Source organism: Anas platyrhynchos, chromosome 16 (assembly GCF_047663525.1).
Source record: "Anas platyrhynchos isolate ZD024472 breed Pekin duck chromosome 16, IASCAAS_PekinDuck_T2T, whole genome shotgun sequence".
NCBI lineage: Eukaryota > Metazoa > Chordata > Aves > Anseriformes > Anatidae > Anas > Anas platyrhynchos.
In genome coordinates, this window is record NC_092602.1 from 13,528,765 (window position 1) to 13,555,758 (window position 26,994).

Sequence of the window (26,994 nt, forward strand, 5' to 3'; positions counted from 1 at the left end):
ACTGTCTGCAGTGGAAGTTTATTAATGTAATCGCTCAAGCTTCACACAGTTAAAATATTGAAGGAATCAGGCTGGCGGTGAGCCTAATCACTGTGCAAAAATGAGCCACAGCAATATTAACCTTTACTGTTTGGAGCATTTTCAGTGTCTCTCCAGTGTGTTTATCTAAGCTTGCCAGCAGGACGTGCAAGGTAAATACTTAAAGGAGATATGGTTGCTTTTTGTTGTTGTTGTTTGTTTATTGTTATTAATGTATTCCAATCTTTGCAATAATGACTTTCCTGCAGAGTTAAAATAGAATGTGCGCTGATGTGTTGTGTGGAAGGTAAAGTGCTGGAAGGTCAACGGAAAGATTATACTCTGATTTTTCTGGTTGCATTGTTCTCATCATCTTGGAAGGAAATGGTAATACAAGGCTTGGCAGCAAATCACTTAGTGTGGCACTCCCTTTAACATACTGGAATTCTGTCCAAACAAGGGTTTAGCAACCTATTTACAGACCTCTCAAATCTGTCACCCAGGAAGTGAGACTTTCACAAGCTGACTCAATCTCATTCTCTTCTCTCACCTATGGCTGTTTCTCTGTCATTTACACCGTGACACGTGTAAACATAGCATATGACATTTATTGATGTCATATGCTAAGTGCATTTTGTCCTGCTTCTTACTTCCTACGTTTCAGAGTGTCTTTTATGTATTATTATGCTCTGTGCATACCATGGAGCAGTGGAAGGTCCATGGGCAAAAAGGCACTGGGAAAGTGCTGGCTAGCAAGACATTTTTCAGAGGAATTACAGAAGCTGTACATAAGCCAGCAGTAGCCTTGGACTTTGGCCCTTCTGTTTTGTGCCCTGGTTACCTTGCTCTTGTCACTGACTCAGGGAGAAAAGAAGCATCTTTCTCTGTACATGTGTACAGTCATGACATGACTATGGATTCCAAATTCTGGTAGGGAATGTGTAGTGCCCTGAACTGTTTAACTACTGACCTACCTGTTGAACCATTGACTTGATGAAGAGTTCTTGTCAGTCATTTCAAAATAGGTGAGGTCATTGTAAATACTACCCTAGTACTTGCACCAGTAGTTAGAAATACATGGTACTTGCTTGAGAAAGAGAGAAAGCAAAAACCTTGATAAAGGTTTTTAACCTTTATTTGTACCTTTATCAAGGCAAAAACCTTGATAAAGGTACAAATTCAAGAAGGATTTTAAGTTTGTGGAGCTCAATTAGTCTAGATTGCTTTAGACAGAGGATTTGTATTAACAACTTATAGCGGCAGTGATAAATACGATATCCAGGAGAAACAGAATCTGGTTATGAGGAAAAATATTTTAAGCTTCAACGAATCTTCAAAGTAACCATATTCCTTAAATGATGGGAAGCAGAAAATTGCAATGAATCTCAATTTCATTAACTGGATCAAAGAGGAAGATAGATGTGCCCTGCATATCATCCTTTTGCATATAAAGGATTGAGATGGTGGTTTGAGAAAATGAGACAATCCCTTAACTAGTCTTCATATAACTTAATAGGAAAGTCAAAATAAATTGATTCTCACTTCCTGGGCTTAATTCTGAACCTGTGATAATTCAGCTGTTTAACTTGCATTTATTCAAAGAGCTCCCCTGAACAAGGGCAAGAGTGAGCAGCTATTATAGGCACAGTTGCCTGTGAATTGAAGGTGTAAGCACAGATGTATATGGGGTTTCAGTGATCTGAGAAATTACTCATAAGAAAAGCAAGTGGGAGGTCAAAGTAAATTTGCTGTAAGTCTAGCCAGAAAAAGGAGCAGTTATAGCATGAGTCAGAAGTAGATCATAACCAAAGAACAGTGCTCTGTCAGTGTGGTACTTCAGCTTTAAAATTTAGCTGGAGAAATAAAAATTTCAATTTTAGTATCTGTCTTAGAGTGGAGGTGAACTACATCTTAAAAGTGCCCATTTTACCTTTTACTGTAAGAAAGCCTAGACAACTAGATCAATGTAGATGCTTTTATACCTCTAATAGTAAATAAAATAATCCCGTGAAGATTTAAATATTTTTTTGTAAGTATGTCATTCATTTTTAATAATAATGAACACCTTCTATCTATATAATTAGAATAAATTTTGGAAAACGTTCAGGTAAATATTGATTCATTCCTAATTTCTGTGTATAACCCAAAATTCTTACCATCTGGAAAAAATGGTTGTATTTCTTAAGTGGTGGATAGGACCTGAAGGCTCCAGTGTGATGTTAGAGTGTAGCAGTCCCAATTTATCCTCCAAAGGCTGAAAATTTCCTTTGATTAGTCCATTAGTGCATGGCCAGAATGACAGATTATTCACCTGTAGCGCTAAAGCTGTGGACTGCAGTGTTTTTGGAATGCGGGGGGAAGCCTGCAGTGCTCAGGTGGCTGTGCTGTAAGACTAGTCTGTTTGTTAATGTTTTTGGCTGCGTATGTAGGCACAGGTCCAGCAAGGCTTATGCCAAAGGACTTGCATTGGAAAAAAAAAAAATGCTTTTTCTCTGCAGGTTCAATTTCTATTTTGGCAAATACATTTAAACATGGTCATGAAATTATTTATAACTATCAACAGAGCCCAGATACCAGGTGATCAGCGCATTAACAGTGGTACTGCTGTTTACCACATAAGTTGTTGAAAGTACTGTGCGTAGGAGAGGATAGAAAAATTGTGGACTTTACAACACAAACTCAAGACGTTGTTTGTCTGGTGATGGGAGACTGTTTTTGCCAAAGTGATACATTTTCTATTGCCAAAATGGGGATGTCAAACTCAGATGATTTGGCTATTGTAGGTACCAGCTGTTACCAGATGCTTTTGTTCATGTGTGAGAATTCTTTATAGAGATGAATCTATAACTCTTGTGCTGTTGTTTATATCAAATGGAGTTAGACATTTTCCTGACATTTTCCCATAAAAGCCACCTCAAATCTTTTTTAAAGGATTTGCGTTTTTTGTTGATTATACTTTAGGTTTAAAGGCCTGATTCTCCTTAGACTTCTGGTGGTATAATTCCAGGATAATGCCAGGAAGAAAGACACAAGTTACATGAGTGCAAATAAAACAAAAATTGGTGTGGCTGATGCATAATGCATCTAAATAAAAATCAATAGCCCCATGGAAAAGATGGGTATTATTTTTGACAGTGTGCAGTTTCTGCAGACTGATGCAGCAGCTTGAAGCTGATCATACATGTTGCTAAAAACTGAGGTTTAAATGCTTTGCTGAATGGGGATATAGCTGTGAAAGCTCTGATCTAATATTCATCTCTTGACATACAGACCACTAAATCCTTTGTAATTTTACAAGACATGAATGTGAAGTATTTATTAATAAGTGATGTGAATTTTCACATTAAAACAAATCTTCTGGAAGATTTAATATTGTCCAGCCATAAGCTAAACAAGTTTTTCCTAATTTGTAAATTAGCTAAATTATTTGATAGTCACACTGCATGAAAGAAATACTTGGTACTGTAGAGATGTCATTTGTGTATTTATCTTAGCTTATACTTTTTATCTTGTCATGTTTAAAATATAAAGCAAAACCTCCCTGTAGATAACCAGATTGGTATGCTTCCCAAGAATCACATTTCTTTCTCTTGCCACAGTGTTTATTGACATGTTCTGTCATACTTCGTTGAGTTTTTTTCAGACATGCAGTTAAGAGTGCTTTTTAGAAGTAAGTCCAGCACATGAATAATTTCCATCAGGACCTCACATCCAGAATGTACAGTGGCTTTGAGTTTGTCATAAAAACTTCGGCAGCAGACTCTTCCATTGAATTTAGGATAGATTTCTGTGGCTACGTGCTTAAATAAAGCATGTAATTTGCACAATTTAAATTTGGGAGAACTTGGCAAAGTAGTTGAGAACTGATGTTAGCCTAAGCAAGAGCCATTAAGAAAACCAGGGTGAATGTGAATGTTTTAAGCTGAAAAAGCAAAGCAATACAATATTCAACACGTTTAAAAAAAAAAAAAAAAAAGAGTAAAATTAAGGCAAGGAAGTGATAGAGACTTCTGTAAATGTGAGTTTGTTCAGTGTAACTCCCACCATTTCTAGTTTTTGTGAAGAGTTACCAGCTTGATGGAGCATGTGTTTGTGTGCTAAGAAGGTTACAGAATATCTGCTCTAAAAATGAAGAGGGAGCACAAACTGTTGGTCATCATTGATAGAGAAAAGGGTGGCAGAGCATTTTGGGAATTGCATTAATATGGTTGTTGAATAATTCACTCACTACTCATGGAGCACTAATATTGTTTAATTTCTCAGATTTTTAGGGAAACAGCTTGTTTAAAGTGTTCATTGCAACATAAACTATTGGAAAAGTGACCTGCACATTTATATGGCTTGAGATGTAATGTTAATGGGGAGATAGTACCAAAGTCAGAGCAGACACATACAATGACTTTTTGTATACAATATTTTTGTTTGTTTGTTTGTTTTCCAAAAGCACTGAGCATGCATCATGAGTACAGTATACTGGCCTTTTAGAAGACAGAGCTACAAAGAATTGCTGAGTTTCTCTCTGGAAAGGAGATAATCATCTAAATCAAATAGAAGTCCCTGTTTATTGGCTAAGACAGAAAGATGCTAGTATTTTCCCCAAGGTAATAAAAAAAATGGAGCGCTTCAGGGACAATGATGTTATACACTGCATGCACTGTAAGGGCTCTAAGTGGGAGGTGAGCTAAGTGGAAATGCAGACCAATTCAGTGTCATTGTATTTTGCACCCACACTTCCTTATAGCAGCTGCACGTACTAGAAAGCATGCATACTGTCTCACCTGCCAGACCACCTATTTAGGAGGAGAGAGTCAAGCTAGATTTGTCATAAACATGACCAATGTTTGATTGCATAGGTTGCTGTCACTTTACCACTACGTACTAGATAAATGGGACAAATGCAACCCCATTGTTTTAAGTCCTGTGTTTACTGACATAAAATACAGATTTGGATCTGGGGTTCAAGTTTTTGAAGCAATTGGGTAGAAAAGAAGTATTACTTAGACATCTTATCAGAAGGGCAAGTAAGAACTTTAGCAATAGATCCTAGGGCTTCTGTAATGCCATATCTGGTATTCTAAACAATACTGCCTCTCTGTTACAGTTTTACAGTAGTGGTAAGTTTTTTTAATATTATTTTATTTATTAATTTATTTATATTTAAAGACCAAAGCTTTGGATAATTTTTGTTACGTTAATCTGGAAGGAAGCAGTTCATTTTGCCAGGCAGTTCATTGGTCAAATCAAAATAGACAATATTTTTTTCTACAATTTTCTGAATTAGTTGGGATGTGCGTATTGTTGTTTATCAAGTGTTTTTCTTGTGTCATCTGTCTTTTTATTTTATCATTCTGGTAATGTAGACCATGGGATGTTTCTGTTCCAGTCCTGTGATTACATGGCTGGATAGCCTCCAGTACAGCCTATTGTTCTTTGTTTGAGTTGCAAGTGACAAGTGAGCTCTAATTTTTAAATTTATTTATTAAAAACTCTAGTCAACAATCTTACAATTCACAATCAAGTTCGCTATTCATCTGAAGCTAGCTCTGTATAATTAACCCTCAGTCTAAACTTAGCATTTTCAGAAGTGTTTCATTTCTATTTCCTGTCATAATGGGATTGTTCAATCGGGCTAAGATTGGGAGGATATTTGAACAGAGATGTCAGGAATCAAGCACCAGCACTGAGTGGTTTTACTGATATGGACAATTAGGAATCGCTTTTCCAACTTACATATCATGCCCATGTTATTTTACCTACTGAACTATATGTATAATCCATCATGGCTATGGTACTTGTGTGGTTCCATGTCATTCTTACAGTTTATTCCTAAACTGCTTGACTTGAAACACTTCTTTGTCATTACAAAGAGGCTGAATGAATTATCCAAGCTCAGTGGTTGAGTCTGTGGAGCCAGGAAGTTGATCTGCATTCCCTGAATCTCATTCTTGTGCTGATGACAAACATTTCTTACTCATTTATACTCATTGATGCAACGAAAGAGGTGATGTAACATTGGACATTAACAGCCCGAACTAGTGGAACAAGCAATACTTTTAAAGATCACAAACTTGTCACAAACAATCTAGAAAATGAGTACCTGAATACATTTTAAGCTTGATAATTTGCCTATCACTAGAGCTTATTTTACAAAGCAGCAAGTGCCTTTTTAGCTGAAATCATCAGGGTCTCATGTTATCAGCCTCTTATAGAATTCAGTTTAGCTCATTGCCACCAGTTTGTTGTTGCTTTGCCATTTTGTAGTTGTTACTGTTACATCTACCACACAGCAAGAATTAAAATTCAAGAACATTACCTTGAAAATAAAAATCAACAGCTCTAGAACAGTTGCCAGTTACCTGATAACCAGAACAGTTTGGACTATGGACATCTGTCCTGTTCTTATCTCTTCCAGGAGAGGGCACTGGCAATACACAAGACATTTTGCATTATTATATGTAAAAACTCCATGGGCGTTTCCTTCAAGGTGGTAGACCCTGTGAAAGACCCAACTAAAACACAGAGTACTAAGATGGATTTTATAAATGGGTTAAAGTGTACTAGTAGGAGGTGGGGCAGGTGTATTGTCATCAAAATCTGAGCCAATCAGGAGTCCAATAATTTGTGTCAAATTCAGATCCTACTCTATGGAATCTAATTTTAACACTTCTCTGGCACTGGCCAAGTGGAAGAAAGAGTTAACTATTGTTATCTTCTAATTAGAGCTAGGTAAAATATTGCCTTTTTCCTTCAATCTTATTATTTGCCCATTCTCCTGCAAAAGTATAATTAATATAAATTAATTTAGATCATCAGTTCTTTTGCTTCAGTAACATTCAGAACTCCTTTTTGTTTACTTTAAATAACTAATGACATAGGTCATGTTTTATTGAAAGAAAATGCTGGCATAAAAGGAACATTTTATATCTTCACATGAACATGCTTTGAATGGATGTGCCAGCTAGGAATGCTGAAACAGCAATCTTCGAATACTCTCATGCTTCACAAATGCCAAGCTGGAATCAGGAACACTGAATGGAATAATGAATGCTCATGCAATCATGGGATTTAAAGCTAACAAATGGCATGAGTGGTAAGGGTGGGTGTAGAAATTTTTAACATGACGTGACATAATTCTAAGAATGTAAAGTTACTTCAAAGCAAAGGTCCACTTAATTCAATATACTTTCTTTGGCCATGATCAGTAGTTTCCTTGGACAAAACTGAGACCAAATTTGTAGTTGCATTTTGCAGGTATTTTCTTCCAGGCTCCAACAATTTGCTGCTGAAAGAGCTGCTGTCCATAATAATCTTTGTGGATTTTTCACATAACACTTGCTAAGTAACCTGGCATAAAAATCTTTCTCTTAAGCAGTCTCTTCACCAAAACAAACAAAAAACAAAGCCCTTACTGAAAGTATGTATGATCTCATTAATTGAGCTGCTTATATGTAGTTAATTCAACTTCCATCCTGGCTGACATTCCACAAGTTCCTTGAAGTGTGAGATGCTCATGGATCACGTATAAGGCTATTTACTCTGGATCAAGTTTACTTGGTAATGATACCTTTCAGCTTCCATAATTTCCTTTATTCTAAAATAAAGAAAATAAAGATAAAGAATGGCAGCATACAGTCATGGCACATCTTGCTGGTGTGTTGTTGACTGGTCACCTTGATTCGTATCATCTGCCTTTTCCTGTAGGAGGAATTGATGCTGAATTCTCTGAGTCTTCTTGCATTGCTTATAGTGCCAAATAGAATAAATTGCTTGCAAAGAATCTGTAATAAAGTGGATTTCAAACTAGAGAGACAAGTCTATATTTAGTTTAATTAAAGGGACTAAAAATCAGGCAGGAAGGGAGATTATGTGGCAAGAATCCCTAATCTGCTGAGAGAGAGCACTGTTGCTAGCAGCAAGGCCAGTTAAAAGATGAAGCAGGTTCTAAAACATTTTTGGAGCATCTCTCTGTTTTGTCATATATGCAGCTGTTTCTCCTATTTTTTTTTCTTTATTTCATTTAAAATAGTCACAAAAAATGGTTCCATCTACTGCTCCTTGGGCTGTCATTTAATTAGAAACTATTATTTTCACCAGTTTTTGGTGGCTAATGAGCCTGAATTTCTCTTCCGTGCCTTTGCCCCACAAGTAAGGTTTCAGATCACCTTCTTGTGTAACTTGATTCGGAAATTATTAAAATGTCAAATTAATACTCTTTTCCTTCAGTTTAATTTTCCTTTGGTGGAATAACTTCCATTTCATGAATATTTTGAAAGTTCCCTGTGTTGTACATGCAGAGCTGTCTCACAGCTCTCAACCTGCAATTACAGCTTTCCCTTATAAATATTTAAATGACAGTTCAGCTTTCAGACAGAGTACACCAGTGACAAAGATCAAGCTTTCTGACCTTTTGTTAATTTGCTCAGTGAAATATGATTCCCTTGGTCTCACTTTTTTTTTTCTTTTTCTTTTTTTTTTTTTTGTATTTGAGAAGAAATTTGCATGTGAAGAGGGTGTTGGCACTTTTAATTTTTATTGCTAATTAGCTTTTGATGCATTTATTCTACTAGATCTTAAAGAAAAATATCACCAGAAAGCTTTATCAGTTAGGCATGAGAATATAAAATAGAGAATTTAAGTAATGTTTAGGCTCTTTATTAAGAAATTACAAGAAATGTGTTATAACATGACAGGAGAATTTTTCACCAAAAAAAACAAAAGTGGAAATGAGCAATGGGAGAATTTGCTGTTCCAGATTTATTTGGTGTTTCATAGCTCTTTGCATTCTGGAGCGATCAATTCCTGTTTAGCACATCAGAAAACTCAAAAATAATATACAAATAAAGATTATAGTAACAATAACTGCTTGCTTCACAGATGGAAAAGGGCAAATTGTATGTTTGGGTTGGCAAAGATTTTGCCTTAATCAAGAAACACCCTGATGAGAGCCTGAAATCAAGTTTCAATAATGATAGAGAGTTTAGGATGGAAAGAAGGCAGGTTAAAAAAATGACTCAGTGTGTGGGGGCTAAAGAAGAAAAAAAATGACAAAAATAACAAGAGGATATGGCTATGCTATCTGCAGCATTGCAATAAGGACAGAACATAAAATTAGCTTTTGACTGTCTTCTTTAATGGAAAAAAAAAAAAAAAGATTGAGGGAAAAAAAGGTGGATGGATAGATGCTATTACTTGGCATTCAATCTCGTCAGGTCAGTGCAGACCAGCACTTTTCCTTTATGCCCAGTTAAGTGTCACAGAATCACACAGAATCACAGAATTTCTAGGTTGGAAGAGACCTCAAGATCATCGAGTCCAACCTCTGACCTAACACTAACAGTCCCCACTAAACCATATCCCTAAGCTCTACATCTAAACGTCTTTTAAAGACCTCCAGGGATGGTGACTCCACCACTTCCCTGGGCAGCCTGTTCCAGTGTCTAACAACCCTTTCGGTAAAGAAGTTCTTCCTAACATCCAACCTAAAACTCCCCTGGTGCAACTTAAGCCCATTCCCCCTCGTCCTGTCACCAGGCACGTGGGAGAATAGACCAACTCCCACCTCGCTACACCTTTAAGGTACCTGTAGAGAGCAATAAGGTCGCCCCTGAGCCTCCTCTTCTCCAGGCTGAACAAGCCCAGCTCCCTCAGCCGCTCCTCGTAGGACTTGTTCTCCAGGCCCCTTCATCGATGATCTGGATGAGGGCATTGAGTGCACCCTAAATTCACAGATGACACCAAGTTAGGTGTGTGTGTTGATCTGCTTGAGGGTAGGAAGGCTCTGCAGGAGGATCTGGATAGGCTGCACCGATGGGCTGAGATCAACTGCATGAAGTTTAACAAGGCCAAGTGCAGGGTCCTGCACCTGGGGCGCAATAACCCCAAGCAGAGCTACAGGCTGGGAGATGAGTGGTTGGAGAGCTGCTGTCGAATACTTAAAAAGTTTATATTAGAAACTTCTTAGGAACAAAGACAGTACAGTACCTCTTCTGTCTTGGTGGGCACATGCCCATGCCCCCCAAGTAAGAAAGATTCTGTAGGTTAATGGAGATTGTTTTAAAACTTTTTGAAATAGTACTATTATTGTAAAAATTATTATTTTTCTGTTAAAATACCAAACATTAAAACCATAGTATTCTGCTATCAATGTTGATATTGAGCTATTACATATTGATGCTTTTCTGTTTAGATCTCACAAGTTTTTCTTACCATGTGAATGCTTATGTGTTAGTGTAGGTATGGAGTGAATGTTTAGTTAGCAATTCCACTGACATATATTCAGAGGTAATGCATTATACTGAAAAGAAAACTGAGGTTTGCTGTGTATGTGCCTTCAAGGGAATTAAGTTTACAACTATTACCAGAAAGCTGTTTTTAAAAATTATGTCTGATTTAGGAAGTGTGAACAATGGTTTTGTTTGGATTGGAAGACTACTGACTTTTTATTTGAAACAGTAATTAAATATTTATTTATTTATATATATATATATAGATGTTATAGAGAGATAAGTGTCAGCAAAAATGAGATTAAAATTGGGCTTTCTTGGTCAAAGGATTGAGGTCAGGATTTATTTACAGCAGCATAATTTTCAGGGTATGTCTGCAATAGGTTTGAAATGCCAAAAATATTAGCAACAGCAACTACTCTTTAAGCCAGTATGTTTCGGAAACTTCAAGTGCTTAAGTCATCATACCAGATGCAGGCAAAGGCATATACAAGGCTAAATTAATCTTCAAGGAGTGTTCAGAAATGAGTTTCAGGTTCATGTTGAACAGAAATACATTTAAGATATACATTAGGATCTTTTGGATCTGGTGGAATCAAGGCTCAAACATTAACTCCTAAAAATTGAAATTACTTTTTACTGCAAACTGTGAAAAGTACATCTTCTTTTTTATTAATGAAAAGCATTTACATATGCATATCATCACTAATCTCATCCTAAGTCCGAAACACAGCACCATAACAGCTATTACGAAGAGAATTAACTCTATCTCGGCCAAAACTAGGACATGTGGATTGTGAAAAAGGAAGGATTGCTTACAGTTCTTGGAGCAGAGGTTAAGGCGAGCCAAGTGCACTGAAAGCTTTTGTACTCGCCTTATAGTTTTGCAAGTTGCTTTTTGTTTCTTATTTTATATGCAGTCATAAATGAATGGACATAGCTATAAAGTTGATTAAAGAAACGACTTAATTAAGGGTTGTAATTAAACTAGTGGAGGAAACTACAATGGAATTGAAACTTCAAAATGAGCCTGTGTGATGTAAAGGCTAATGGTGTTAAAGCTGTAATCTATGAAATAATTGATTCTGTAGCCATTAGTCTTTTCTAATAAGATTAAGGGCAAGGTGGTATGATCTTGCTAATTAATTTGTTCTGTACCTTCAAAATATGAAGTAATAGTATAAATCTAGGAATTCTTTGATACACTAGCAAACTCTCAAATCATAGGAGAAATAGTAGTATCTTCAGAGTATTTCCATATTTTCAGTTGTAATAGGCATGGAGGATAGTATTTAACTTAAAACCAGAATATTAAAACAAACATATGTTGCATGGTTTGAATGGATATTAAGAGTCAGATTTTCTGGATGGCATTTGAGATGTTTTGTGAGGACTGCTGGTGCCAAACCTGGTATGTGGACCATTTCTAAGATCATTAGTGTAGCACCTTTCAAAATTTTATTTTCATGTTCACTTACCTGTTAGCTCACTTACCTCATGAACACCTGTTAGCTCACTTTCACCTTTGAGCTGAAATAAAAATTAAAAAAAAATGAAAGAATTGCAAGAGTACGAAAGTAAATATATATATGTGTGTGTATATATATATATATATATATGTTCATTGTTTCTGACAGAAACATCAGAACATCACACTGATACAGAGGTTCTGTTATTTTAAAGTAGTTGTGACTTTCTCAGGCAAACACTTCATCTCTCCTTCTCCCCAACTCAGATTTCTCCATGACAGCTCCATGTTTTTAGTGAGCTTTACACTGCCATTCTTCACCTATGCAAAAATTATTGGATCACCTGCATCATGTTTCCCCCCTGTATTCTAATCTGACGGAATACATCCCCTCATCTCTTGCAGCCAAGTCCAGGTCTTAGAGTACAAGGTCAGGGGCACAATGCAACAGATGAGCAAAACTCATTTAGAGTAGAGAAATTCGGTCTGTAATGTTGTGGGAATAACTTCAAAAATTAAATGCAATGCTGTTTTGCTTATTGAGTCCATTGATTAATAGCAAGTATCTTCTTAAAGGGTAGTAATAATTTCTCAAATAATAATATATTTTTTTTCTTCCTCGGACAGTTATTTTTTGTAATTCCTCAGGGCTTCCTTCTTTGGAGGTAGCAATATTTTAAAAGACTTTTGATGTTATAGAAAGCTTCCTACCTCTTCTTCTGTCTCTCCCCTGTTACTGTATATATCATTTAAAGTTAACTTCCGTTGTATTCCTGTGTCAGTGGCCGTGTAGATCAGCTGATTTGGATAAGGCTTGGTGATAACGAAGAGTTGTAATAAGTTTTTTTTGTTTGTTTTGTTTTTGTTTTTTCATTGAAAGGGTTAAAAAAATGCAAAACACGTGGAGGATGTTCTTTTTTGGTGGCAAGACTGTACAAAGAGTACAGCATGGGTTGATGTGTGTAATTTAGAAAGGTGGTTGCCTGCAGCTAAATTACTGCCCCATGACCCTGTCAGACCTTCTAAACTACTCATGGCCAGGAATAGGCCAGTGACAGGGTAGGAAACAAAGGAAACACACCCAGAAGCTGCAGACAGTTGTGCTGAGAAAATTATAGCATTTAATATTTCCTTGGACTTCGGTTTTGGATCAGTGCTTTGTTCTAGACCTAGGTGGAACTATTGGGATGTTCTGGAAGTAGCCATGATATCTTTTAGGTAAGATGAAGTACCCTAGCATTTATTTTTTGTGCTCACAAAGGTGACTTTTTGTACGTAATGTTTTGTTAATTTCAATGTCAGAATAGTAATTCGTCATACTTAGTATGCAGACCTTCATCAAATCAAACTGCAGTAATTTCAAATTGTGTTGTCTGACTGCAGTCTATTTTTGGTTTCACTGGCCATAAGCTTCAGTTCTGTGTTTCCTGGTGTTTTGCAAGAACCCCTGGTTTTACATCAGCAATGGTCATTGAACTGCATTTCAGTCAAGGACAAAGTGAACTACGTCTTAGTAAGAAACTTTACATGAAAACAGTTTTCTTTTCACCCAAGTGAAAATGATGGTATAAATAGACATAAATACCATGTCATTCCATAAGACCCGTGACAGCTGTATGAGCTAGTAGTAGAAGTATGTTATTCCATCAACTTCAGTCTGGATCTGGTCTGGTTCTGAAAATTGGTAATTAATTTAAATACATTGTCTCCCTTGGCATATTAGGGGAGGTCCCAGTTGACTGGCGTCTAGCAAATGTGACACCCATCTACAAGAAGGGCCGGAGGGCAGACCCAGGGAACTATAGGCCTGTCAGTTTGACCTCAGTGCCAGGGAAGCTCATGGAGCAGATCCTCTTGAGAGTCATCACACAGCACTTGCAGGGCAAGCAGGCGATCAGGCCCAGTCAGCATGGGTTTATGAAAGGCAGGTCCTGCTTGACGAACCTGATCTCCTTCTATGACAAAGTGATGCACTGGGTGGATGAGGGAAAGGCTGTGGATGTGCTCTACCTTGACTTCAGCAAGGCTTTTGACACCGTCTCCCACAGCATTCTCCTCAAGAAACTGGCTGCTCTTGGCTTGGACTGGCGCACGCTTCATTGGGTTAGAAACTGGCTGGATAGCTGAGCCCAAAGAGTTGTGGTGAATGGAGTCAAGTCCAGTTGGAGGCCGGTCACTAGTGGCATCCCCCAGGGCTCGGTGCTGGGGCCGGTCCTCTTTAATATCTTCATCGATGATCTGGATGAGGGCACTGAGTGCACCCTCAGTAAGTTTGCAGATGACACCAAGCTAGGTGCGTGTGTCGATCTGCTCGAGGGTAGGAAAGCTCCGCAGGCGGATCTGGATAGGCTGGACCGATGCGCTGAGGTCAACTGCATGAAGTTCAACAAGGCCAAGTGCCGGGTCCTGCACCTGGGGCGCAATAACCCCAAGCAGAGCTACAGGCTGGGAGATGAGTGGTTGGAGAGCTGCCAGGCAGAGAAGGACCTGGGAGTGATGGTTGATAGTCGGCTGAATATGAGCCAGCAGTGTGCTCAGGTGGCCAAGAAGGCCAACAGCATCCTGGCTTGTATCAGAAACAGTGTGACCAGCAGGGCTAGGGAGGTGATCGTCCCCCTGTACTCGGCTCTGGTGAGGCCGCACCTCAAGTACTGTGTTCAGTTTTGGGCCCCTCGCTACAAGAAGGACATCGAGGTGTTTGAGCGGGTCCAGAGAAGGGCGACGAAGCTGGTGAGGGGCCTGGAGAACAAGTCCTACGAGGAGCGGCTGAGGGAGCTGGGCTTGTTCAGCCTGGAGAAGAGGAGGCTCAGGGGCGACCTTATTGCTCTCTACAGATACTTCAAAGGAGACTGTAGTGAGGTGGGGGTTGGCCTGTTCTCCCACGTGCCCGGTGACAGGATGAGAGGGAATGGGCTTAAGTTGCGCCAGGGGAGTTTTAGGCTGGATGTTAGGAAGAACTTCTTTACTGAAAGGGTTGTTAGACACTGGAACAGGCTGCCCAGGGAAGTGGTGGAGTCACCATCACTGGAGGTCTTTAAAAGATGTTTAGATGTAGAGCTTAGGGATATGGTTTAGTGGGGACTGTTAGTGTTAGGTCAGAGGTTGGACTCGATGATCTTGAGGTCTCTTCCAACCTAGAAATTCTGTGATTCTGTGATATATTTTTATCTGCACGCATGCAAAGACCTACATGCAGTGCATTAGATGCATTAGTACAATTGAATACTGCTTTTTTTTTTTTTTTTTTTTTTACTGATTATTTCTCTGATGGAGGCAGAAGAGAAAGGGCATGTACTAGAAGTAGAGGCAAGTTGGTTGGGGGTAATCCTTTAAATTTAAGACAAAAGATTGAAATATGTTTTGTGAAGGGTTTATTAAAATGTCTTACAGTACAAATACAACATTTAAGAACTACTTCAGCAGATTGATAACTTCATAGTTGTTGATGCTTTGCATCCTGTGTTGATTGAACACTCCTGTCTAACACGTAACATGGCTACTGATTTGTCAATCACAATGCACTGTCATTTGCAATGTAAGATCAAAGGTGATTGCTGAATTATTCTTAATGTATAGTTAGGGACTACAAAGTATGAGACAAGTTGACATCACCTTTCCAATTAAGTTTTGAAACAGTGTTTCGCAACCCCATCAAATAAGGAATAATAATGTAATTTGGTTTCATAGCTATATTGTCTTCAAATTTGGTAAAGTACTTATAACTCACCAAGCAGAACTGGGTTAGCTGTCATAAAATACATTGGATGTTGTAATCTGCATGAAATAGTGTTGTAGACTCCAACACGGCATACAGTTTTAAGGAAACTTTGAAGAAGGCATGACTGTAGAGATGCTCCTTAGAACGTCAGTGTTCGGACTTAGACAGCTACCTTTTGCTGACAATTGCTTTTTGCTGATAAAGAATTAAATCTCCAACACACTGTGATAAAAATTCTCTTTGTGCCACGCCTTTTTATATCAATAATTTATAACACTGTATTTTGAAGTAGTATAGTAACTAAGCAATGTTGAAGTTGGATATGCCAATGTAGTTTATTTGAGTCACCCATTGCTTTTGGCTCTTACTCCATTTTGGGAACTACTCATTCTAAACTGTTACAGCTTCAGAACTGTTGCTTATGATAATGTCTGCTTTCAGTTAATAGGCAATAATAAATCTTATACACTTAATCCCTTTTAGATTATTTCATGAGCAAATATAAGTGAAAGGTTTTGCATAAGGATGGTGTGAGGAAGATGATTAACTTAGTTAAGATCCCTGGAATACTTGGAAAAAGATAAGCTACAAAAGCATAACCAAGAAGAGGTTTTTAAATGAGTGCAATAAAAGATAGGAAATGTTGGAAGACAAATTCGTTCTAGTGTTCATGCAGCTGTGAGCTTGCATCTTCGAGGTGGGTGCTCATACAGTATGCTACTACCCAGTGATGCAATCCTTGCAGTGTTCTATTACTGGCAGGTGTGATTGTGCCTCACTTCATTTGGTTATGTTTTTGAGAAATAATGCGATCTCTCAAAAGCAAACTTTAATAAACTCTTAAACCGCATAAAGTGACTTCTCAAAACACTTCCTCCCTTAACAAAATACTCTTGTTATAAAACAGAGTTCTTTAGCAGTCAGCTTGCACCTAAATGAGTCATTCGGATAAACAAGTTCCAGTGAAGATTGAATTACGATCCTATTCAGCTGACACAAAGCAACCACTAGTTCTTCTCAGGAAACTCATGAATAAATGAAAGATCCTGTGCTTCCAGGCCCAAGCCTAACAGAAATGTAAGGATGAGTGCTTTTCAGTATGATTTCCCATGCCCTGGAAGTACAGCCTTTAAGTTGCCATCAGAATTAGATTGGTGCTGCTGAAGACGTTAGACATTATGTAAGTAAAGACATTTAAACATAGATAGAATTGTGGGGGTATGAGTGGAAGTATTTATCATAAACTCAGAACAGTCTGTTAGACAATAACCTTTGATATTTAGCTTGTGCCTAGATGATGCAATTCATATGCCTTCCCATTTCTCACGTGGAGGGGACCTATCCAAAGTTACATTTAGATTTTGGTCTTAGTGAAGAATAAGACTTTTAAAAATATTCAAAGCACTTATTTATGCTTATCATCTACTGAGGCCAATGAGTCTGCTTGCAGGATGTTGGCCCTTCTCTGTTACATTATGTTTTGTAGCATGAATTCAGACTCCAGAGACAGTTATGCTACATACCTGTAACAAGAGGAGTGATTCCTCTGAGTATTTTAAGGAGGGCAGTTGGAAAGCTTTGGCAAATGCTCATTAGGAAACTTCCTGGGCATAATAAAGAAGCACAGAGGTGCTTATGTGAAAATATGGCAATTGCAAGATGAAAGGTGGAACTGTTGGCCATTCAGAGGTGGGAATTGGTAGCTGGATAGTTTGCAAGGGCTAGGCACTATTTGCAGGGTGGCAAGAAGCTGTTATTATGTCTCCCTTGCAGATTGCACAGTGCAATGTGCTTGATCCCAGGCACGTTACACTGTGTGGGCTGTATTTGAGCATTTCTGAAATTATTTCCTGATCTCTCTGTGTAACTTGAAATGAAGCTATCTCTGCAAGGATGGGGCTTGTATGAATTTGGTTTGCTGAACTTAATCAGCAGATCTTTCAACTTGGATTATTTTAATTTCTAGTTTTTGAAATGCAACCCAAATAAAATATTATGGAAATGTACCCTACTGCTTTGCAACTGTGGTTGAAACAGCATTTATTTCTAAAACTGTTCTTTGAGAGTTCTGACACCTTTGCACACAGATATTTTGACTGAATACTGAGAAAGAGGGTTGTAAAGGTAGAGCATGTGGTTCAGAGTTGCAAAGTGAGGACAGAGTCAGTTCTTACAGAAATTAACTGCAAAAACAGTCTCTGTTTTGTTTAGGAGCATGACTGGTACTGGTATCAACTTGTGGTATCTTCAATTTAAAAAAATACTAAATAAAGTTTAAATTAAATTCTATCAGATGTGCCATGGTAAAGTTTATTAAGAAGACAGTTATTGAAAGGTCAAACAGGGTGCTGAGGACTTCGGATTAGTAAATCTTTTCAGTTGTGGACAGAAAAAAATCAAATGGATTGGAAACACTGATCTCTGTGAAACACTTAAATGATTTAAAACCATGACTCCCTTTTGCTGAGAGTAGTGTTTATATGGGGCAATGAATATTCAGAAAAAAATACTTAATCTCTGTGTTATTAAGTACTTATGGATGTGCTGTAGCTATACAGAGTCTTATTCTATTTTTAATTATTTTTTTATTTTTAAATTTTAATTGTGTCCTGCCTGAAAATTTCATTAAAAAAAAAACAGGTACTCTGAACATATTAGAGTCCCAGCTTAGTAACAAAATGCAATACAAAAGTGTAGAGCAAATGAGCATCTAAGTGTGCTTCAGCTTTATTTCATCATATTAGTGAGAAAAATGTTAAAAAAAAAAAAAAAAAAAAAACCTACTTTACATTTATATTTCATCTGTTCATTTAATCAGTGCACCTAATAGTGTTGAATAGTCAGCCTTTCTAATGTTTGTATGTGATGAGTAATGTGCTATACATGTTTTAATTCAAGGGATGGCTTGTGAATAGGCCTTTAAATCTACTGTCCAGATGTAGTGCTCAAATACTTGACATTGTGCATCTTTTGGAAGTACTCTATCGAATTGAAATTGTAGAGGGGATTTAACCATACTGCAAGAACAATTTCTTTCTTGCACATATTTGGTATTCTTGCACACAAATCATTCTACCGCTTGATTTATAATCTTGTAAGCCAAGTCTCATAATATATTTACATATATCTTAACAAATCTGCACGTGATCTTTATGATCCTTATGAAACAGTTACAGCCTATCTGTGTCTTACTGTCCATGAAGTGAATGGTCATGCAGGTATCCTTGTATGTAGTCAGCAGTGGTATATTCAGATATTTAACAGACCGACTTCTTCTGGCATTAGGTGGAAAAAAATAATTGCATTTCATGGTAGACTTTGCATCAAAGTGATTCATTTGAAATTGCTGCAGTACTGATACTTTTAAAATATATTTATTATTAAGACTTTTCTGAGGAAACAAAACAAAATGCTATGATTCTTGCTGGCTGTAGATAGTATTAAAATTTATTTGAATTCTGGTGTTAGGAAAGAAAGCTAATTTTGCTTGAGAGTGGAACCACTTTGTTTGATCTTATTTGGGGTTATGAATCTAAATTATAAACGTATTAGGATCTTACTCAAAGATCTCTGGGAGTTTTTGCATTGGTTTCAGTGACTTTAGGTTCTGTCCATCTCAATAATTTATGGTCTTATACAGTCATTTTCCAAGTGGTAGTTTGATTGTTGGCAACAACAGACAATGCTAGGCAAAGGATTAAGTATTTTTGAACTACCCCAAACTCAGGATCTTTTAAGGTTCCTCAGAAATATGTGCCACTTCAAATTATATTTCCTTGAAAACATAGTGTATTTGAGGTGGTTATTCTCAAACCTGTATGAAAAAGGAATTTGAGAATGTTGTTATTGCTGACTCCATAAAGCTTTGAAATATCAACCCTAAAGATCCCTCTTTTGGGAGCACTGTGCATTGTGTAAGTGAGCTAACCAAAAGAAACAAACAAGCCAAACAACACAGGCTTTCATGGATACTTTTGTACAAGCTTTGATTGAACTTTGTTGTAAATACAAAAAGAGATTCTGACAAAGTTGCATACTCTAACGGTAAATATTAGTGGGACTTTTTCTGCTTAGTTCTATACCCCTATGTTTTACAGAGAAGACATTGAAACTGAATTTTTATTTTTACCCTCTGAAATCTATTTCCTGCAAGGGATGCTATGTAAGGTTTATTTTGAAGGCTTATGTTGGACTTCAGTCTTGTTGCCTGCCCTGACAAAATGTTTATTCAGCAAGCCTGACTTTATTAGTTTAATTTGGCTTCTGTTGTCTGTAATGTATATTTAATCATCACTTTCAAGCAGCTTTCAGGGGAACATATGATGAGAAATATGTTAACGAAACACTGTGTTGTAAGAAAAGTAAGCTCTAGTCAGCTAGTACAAATGCAGTTTAAACAAGCTGGTCACTTGATTTGTTTTGTTTTATTCTACACAGTTTGGAAATGATCCATCATGCCTGCAGCCTGCAACATCACAGAAAACATTTGATCAGGTCCAGTTTTTAGAAGAGAGACAGATTTCCAAGTCAGATGTCACCACATTAAATCAAGAGTACCATCACTGGCAGTTCTTAGTGAGTTTTCTCTCTCTTTCTCCCCAGCCTCCTTCCATGAGCACTAACATCAGGGTTGGTTTATTTTGAGGGGGGCATTTGGGAGAAGGAGGGTTTAGCCTCACCATCATTACAGCAGTAAATTCGGTATTGCTTTCTTAAAATATTGTAGATCTGTATTTAGATAATATAAGTAGGCACTTGGGACATAATTTTAAGTATGAAAGGAGAGTTTAACAAATAAAAATGTGATATGAATAAGAATTGCAATATTTTGTTCTGGTTACATGGATACAAAATTGCAGGATTCAATGCTTTATGTGGTTGTGATCAGAACACTCCAATCTGCTTTGTTGTAAACATCCTGACACTTGATTCCTAATGTTACTAGATTTTTCTTGTCAGATTTCTATATGCTTGCAGGTGTTCTAATTTTCAAGCTCCCTTTTGCAGTTAAAAAAAAAACAAACAAACAAAAAAAAAAAAAAACACACACACAAAAAAAAAAAACAATAGCAGGAGTTCTTTAAATATAGTAACTGTAGGATAATGTTAGTGTACCTGAAGAAAACTTCCAGAGAAGAGTGAAATGTGGCTCAAATTAGGTGGTTTGAATTCTTCCTTTTAGATAAAATACTAGTACATAAGTATAAAGACCTTTGAGTACACAAAGGGATAAATCTCTGTTTCTTTTTAAAATCAGAGTTTTAGATGGAACACAATGTTTTATTTTCTATAATTAATAGCTGTTTTATCTGCTTTTGCTTTTATTACATGAAGGAGTTTGCTTCTTTTCAGAATGTAAAACTATAGAGTGTGATTATTTTCTGGTTTTGTTTGTTTGTTGATGGTAGTGAAAACAAATATTGTGAAGAACACAAGCTTTCTGAAATTTTTGGACTAAATACATTGAACTAATTGTCTTGAATTGAATTTTGCAGTCAATTTTAAGCAGTAAGTGCAGCTCTGTGAGTAGAGGAGACCTATTGTGTACAGGGTTATCATCTAAAAACTTGCGAGTTGCCTCAGATAGCTAAGCCATAATTTCACAGTTGTTCTTTTCACAGAAGTGAATGCTTAATCAAGCTACTTCTCCCCCCTGCCCAACACAGCATTATTTTTAGCACAGATCAGTGCCTCATGCAGTTCCTTCTGCAGCTGCAGAAAGAGTTGTAATGGCACAGTTGAGAAGTGTGGCATGCCTAGGGGGAGTGAGCAATGCCAGGTGTTTGGTGCTCATGCTACTGGCTGCAGAAACAAATCCTAGCACTTAATAGTGCATGCTAACACTAACGCAGACACATAAGAATCCTTATTTGAACTTCTAGAATCGGAGGTACTTTGTTTTATCCATCACTTTGGAAATGCTGACAAAAACCCACAACTGACACTCAATTCATTAACAATATAGTGTAACAAAAACTGTTGGTAAATTTCCATCTCTACAATAACTTTGTTTATTGATTAGTACAACTGGAAGGAGAACAGTTGTTTCTGAATGTAAAGAAATGTTGAAACTTTGTGATTTGGAAAGAAAACATCTTTCTGTTGTCTGTTAGAGCTTTGCTTTTTACTAACAGCTGAACCAAACTGTAGTAAAAACTTACTCTTTAGTTATCAAGAGTAAAGCATCAGAAATGTGTTTAGACCTACTAGTTCAAGATGAACTTGCATAGTTTACATCATTTCCGTTTGAGCTTGGAATTACTTGGAACAGAGTAAACTGAAAGTTCCAAAACTTCCATTTAGGTATATACTTAAGGGCTTTGTTTCTCAACCTAATGTATATGGATTTATTTTTTTTTTAATATCCTTTTTAAATGAGATATAATAACATTATTCTCCAGTGATAAGCCAACTATACGCCTTAAAAGCAGAACATAAAAATTGAAATGTGTTCCTTAGATCTCTAGATCTTTATGTCCCAGCATTGACAACCATTGCTCTGAATTCTTCCCCAAGATAGAGATGATTTTATTAGTCTTGAGTCTTTATCTCAGCAAGTATGTTTAGTATGATGGTGCTTCTTTGGGTGGTATATAAGTAATGATTGGCTCGGGCATGTTTTGCCCAAAACTAGAGGGCCATGTGTTCAGGGATGATGTAGTGTGTTTATTACTTTTCTAAAAATGTAATGGGTGACTACAGAGAATATGGAACCAACCTCTTTGTGGAGATACACAGTGAAAGCAGAAGAGGCAATAAACACAGCCTGTAGCGAGGGAAATTCTTATTAGATCTAAGGAAAACATTCTTTAAAACAAGGTTGGGCAAACACCAGGGCAATTTGCTGAGAGGTTGTGTCCAGACTGAGTCCTTCAGACCTTTCAGGACTGACAGGTGTTATGAAAAATAAGATACTATGATTTATTTTCTAATGATGATGAGTTCTGAGAAGCATACATATTAGTCAGTTACTTGAACCACAGCTCTTGGTGACTGAGTTATGTTATTCATATATAGATGTATTCATCTCCAAAGGACTTTGCAACTACTAAATAACACAATAATTCAAAGAAAGTTCCAAAAAAGGATACCATTTTTAAACCTAATGTTCTCACCTTCTTACATTTTATCTCACTCAACTGAAGGTAAAGGCTTGAAGCTTTGCTCTAAGAGCCTGATATTTGAAGTTTGCAGTTCTAAATTTGGTGGTGGATTTATCCATTTGAAGGATATGAGTTTGATTGCATCAGAAGTAATTATATTTAATATGACAAGAGAAAAGTGCATAAATGTGATATTTTGAACAGCTGTTAATGCCATCTTTGCGTCTCTGCTTCTGAAAAGAATAATTACATAGCTGTGGTGTGAGCTGAATATTAAAGTTTGGTGAAAGGCACTTCTGCCTTTCACTTCACTAAAAATTGAAGTCAATCTTTTAACAGCACGTGTAGTTCTACAAACAGAAGGCATTTGAAAAATTAGGTGGTTATTTGTAGACCCAGACCCAATGCACTTACAAAAGACCAGCTTGAGCCAAAAACCGGATACCACTGCAATTAGCGGGAATTCTGCTGTTAATTTCAGTCACACCAATAACTCATGCTTTCAAGAAACATAAAGCTGTGTTGTAGAACAGAAAGCAGTGGCTTGGATTAGGGTCTGCAGAATAGAATAGAGAAATGGTTTCTCAGCAGCTCATTTCAGTCCAAAATAGACTGTCTTTGAGCCCACTTAAATCTACTCTTGCTGCTTCGGTTTGTCAATATTTAGAGGCAACACAAGAAATCTAAATGGACACTGCAGTTTGCAGCCTTCTGGATAAAGGGTAAACTCCGGATGCTCAAACCAGCCTCTTTTTTAAAACATTGTGTCCTTTGTGTTACCGTAGTGTGGATAGTGAGGATAGTGAGAGCACTAGATACCCTGATGCCAGGATTAGGATTTCCTAAAAAAAAAAATATATCAAGGTTTCTTTCATAATGTAGTTACAATATTCTGGGGGCTAATTTTAACTTGTGTTCACTTTTATTCACTTTTTTAATGATTTGCTGCAGCTATATCAGGAACCATAAATGTTAGTTATTTATACCAAAAATATTTTCAGAAGAAATAAGTGCAGTTCTTCATTCTGGTACTGTAAGTGTAAGCAGTGGCTTCACTGGTAGAAGAAAATCCCGTATTTTAGTAAATAGAGGCCAAATTTTTTATCTACAGACAAATGTTCCCTTCGTCTTCTGTCATTAGCTTTCTGCGTATATAAATATAACAGACTTGCACCAGTTACCTGTGAGTTACCAGGCAACAGCAGCATTTGACACTGCCTGCAGCTGCAGTGAATGACGTGCAGCTCCCTGATAGTAAATTAAAGTGCTCTGAATTTTGAACTACGGCTGATAAAAAGGATATTAGTGCAAGTACAATGCCAATTTCACCATAGTAGCAACATATCAGCAGAGTTTCCATAACAACATCACTTTGTTGCAATATCACCCTTTAGCACATGTTCATGCTGGAAAAATTGTAATTGCTTTAGTCTTTTGCAATATGTAGTTTTCTCTGAACTACACGCTGCATGCCATGTAAGCCTTTTTACCTCTTTACTAGAGCAGGAAACTGCTATGCTTCTGAAAAATTTGCTCAGTTGTTCACTGAGGTCAGCACTAGATGTGTAACATACTAAGCAAAAACTGGGCTGAAAGAAAAACATAAATTTTTTTGAATTCATAAATATTTTGAGCATTTCTTGCTTTCCAAAGGTGGTTTGTAGTCTCTTAATGATGGCAGAGTAATGAGGTTGGATATTAATGCAATAATAAAAATTGTGAATGTTTCTAATATGATACTTCAGCTCAGCCTAGCTGCCTGGAAATTTTTAAGGTTACTTGTCATTCCTGTGCCCTGTACGTATGGGTTGGTTTGTTTGTTTGTTTTAGCAATGAGAACACTAATATTCATGGTCAAGTGCCGTAGATGGATTTTGATGGAAGCTGCGGTTAAACATGATGAATTTAAATTTTTATAATTTGGGGTCTCTTCTGAGCATTTTTATATGGCACTGGGAGTGCCTATGAGCTATTTTAAGAGTTTATTTTCCTTTACCATTCCATCATTAATATCCTTCTCCATATCGGTTAAATTAGTTATATAACTTTCCATTTATGATGATATTTTCTAGATTAACTATTTCCTCTGCAAATGTAAATTTGGTTATGATTTTGTTGATACAGTGATAGTATAATAGAAGTCTTTCCTATCTTCAGGCTGTGAAGAGAACAAAAATAGATCTTAATGTGGTTTTAAAAAACATTATTTCTAATCAGTGTTCAAGCAGCTTGTCATGTTCGTGAATGAATGAAATCAGGAAAAGGTATTTAAAGCCCCAGACTTTGAGACTTGTCCAATGTAAAGAAAAATAGACTGAACTGAATTTGTAGGCATGAAAGCAGACTGACCTTTTTCTTGCTTTCCTAGAACATAGTATTCCTTGTCCCTCAGTTTAAAAAGATTGTTGACTCAAATATGACCTTCTATTAAAAACATTCTTGTTACTGAGTTTCCATCTTTTCCTTTGTGGTGGACTAATCAGAGCCATCATCAGGGTAGGTCAGGAAGGGCACCAGGTAGGAGCAGGTACACTCAAGCACTGATGCTGTGGTTGATGCCTGGATTATGTGCATGATGGCAGCTTTTAAGAAAGCTCTGGGGAAGAGGGGTCCTACTCATATGTTCAAAAGGGGAGCAGAGGAGAGATAGGCCTTTATCGGACTCAGGGCAGTCTTGCTTATGGTGGATGCAATGCTGTCTTGCTATGATTCTGGAAAAAAAAAAAAAAAAAAAAAAAAACAACAACAAAAAAAAAAACCACACACCTTGTATTTTTCAAGTCTATAGGTCTATAGTTGTTTCTCTAACGAATACTTCCATTAATCCTGTTACATCATAAAATTCACACATAAGGCCTTCTAATGGCCTGTAGTGTATGTGATGTGCTCATAATCAGGTTCTCAGTTTAAAAAGTAGACTTTTGGTTTTCATGACTGCAGATTTAGGAGATATCTCAACATGATCTGAGTGTAATGGATTCAGTGAATCCAGTCTAAACATACAAAAGAAATGAAATGTTCTTATCCCTACTTCTCTGTCAGGACCAGAACAAATGAGCCAATTAATGTCTAAAGAAAGCACAAGGAAAGAGTCAGGAACTGAGCGCAGATTTTCAGATTCTCAGGTAGTGCTTAAGGGCATGATTTTTTTTTTCATTTTGTATTCTGTCATTTAAATGCATCCAGCAAACAACCAACTTTGAAAACATTCAAAGGTTCAGTTTACCCTAGAACAATTATTTTCTAAGCATGGAATATAAATTCATGAGTCAGTGTATAGATATCTTTTTAAATCTGAATGGATGTAGGCTGTATAAATCTCACTATCCAGTGCAATGCTCAATGCTGTCTGAAAAGACAACATCTGTGTAAGTCTAGGTATATGTTATCTTTCTCCTAAATGTACTGCCCATTGTCACAGTCCCAGCATCCTTCTAAATTGCCTTAACAGATGTAATACTTGTATCTCACAAGAAAGCTAAAGAATCTGAATGCTTTATCAGTGACAGCAAAACAAAAGGCATATGGAGCAAGGTGATTTATTACTTCATTTTTCTGAAACGCCTAAGATGAAATTTTTTGCTTATACTTCTTCCTATTGTAATTACATTTACCTCTTGTTTAATCGTCTTTAAAAAAAAATAGTACATCTGAGGAGAGAACGTGATTTAATTAACTTGTGTCTTAATGAATCAAACTGCAGAATTTTGTAGTAGTTTCATTTGCAAGGCTTCTTGTTCAGTAAATAATTGGAAGACAAAGTATTCAAGTGATATTAAAAAAATAAAAGCCTTAAATGTAAACCACATACTAGTAATAGAGCAAGAAAGACACAGCTTTATTTGTATGAATAATTGAATTGCTCTCTAATAGCATATACATGTGGAATAGATCGTGATTTGAACAAACTTTTCAATTTGTGTTCTGGGAAAGTACTAGTGATTAGATGGGAAGCAAGAAGGCTCCTTGAAGCTGCCAGATTCTCTTTTCACTAGCTAAAAACCACCAGAAATGTTGGATCAAAAATCCGGAGTTAACATCAATGCTGTATAAAGTTCATAGCACTTTGGAAAGACAGCACAGCTGGGAGAAAGATATTCTAAATTAAATCTTTCTGAATATGGATATTAGTCTATGATGAGTCCATGGCTTGGTAGTATACATCAGAGATACAAGGCATATTTAGGGAAAAGTGTGTTTAATGTCAAGAATATGTATAAAACTGTATTTCTGGGCTTTCTTCTTTCATCAAACATACCAGAAAAACTGAGCTGTGTGAATGGGATCATATTAGTGTGTGCTAAAGTTTGTAAATTCCAGTCTCAAACTGTACTTCGCAGTTAGGCATATTTCATATGCACCCATTCTGTACTTGCATCTACATTTGAGGATCTTAGTACAGATCCCAAATACAAAAGGTGCTTTACTAAAAATGTTGATTTAAAATTGACAGGGCAAGTTATG

General features: G+C 36.8%; 1 protein-coding gene across 19 annotated transcripts in view; it reads left to right on the forward strand.

The window, feature by feature from the left end:
- The window catches only part of RIMBP2 (RIMS binding protein 2), a 158,857-nt gene that overhangs the window by 34,105 nt on the left and 97,758 nt on the right, over window positions 1–26,994 (forward strand). For 15 of the 19 annotated variants that reach the window (XM_021271355.4, XM_038187705.2, XM_038187707.2 and 12 more), the window contains exon 6: window positions 19,865–20,002. The exons of 3 other annotated variants lie outside the window; for them this stretch is intronic. In XM_021271355.4, coding sequence (XP_021127030.1) covers window positions 19,865–20,002 — 138 coding nt within the window. Of the gene's footprint in view, window positions 1–16,486; window positions 16,608–19,864; window positions 20,003–26,994 lie in introns of those variants that run through there. One more of the 19 variants, XM_072024465.1, reaches the window with a different exon arrangement.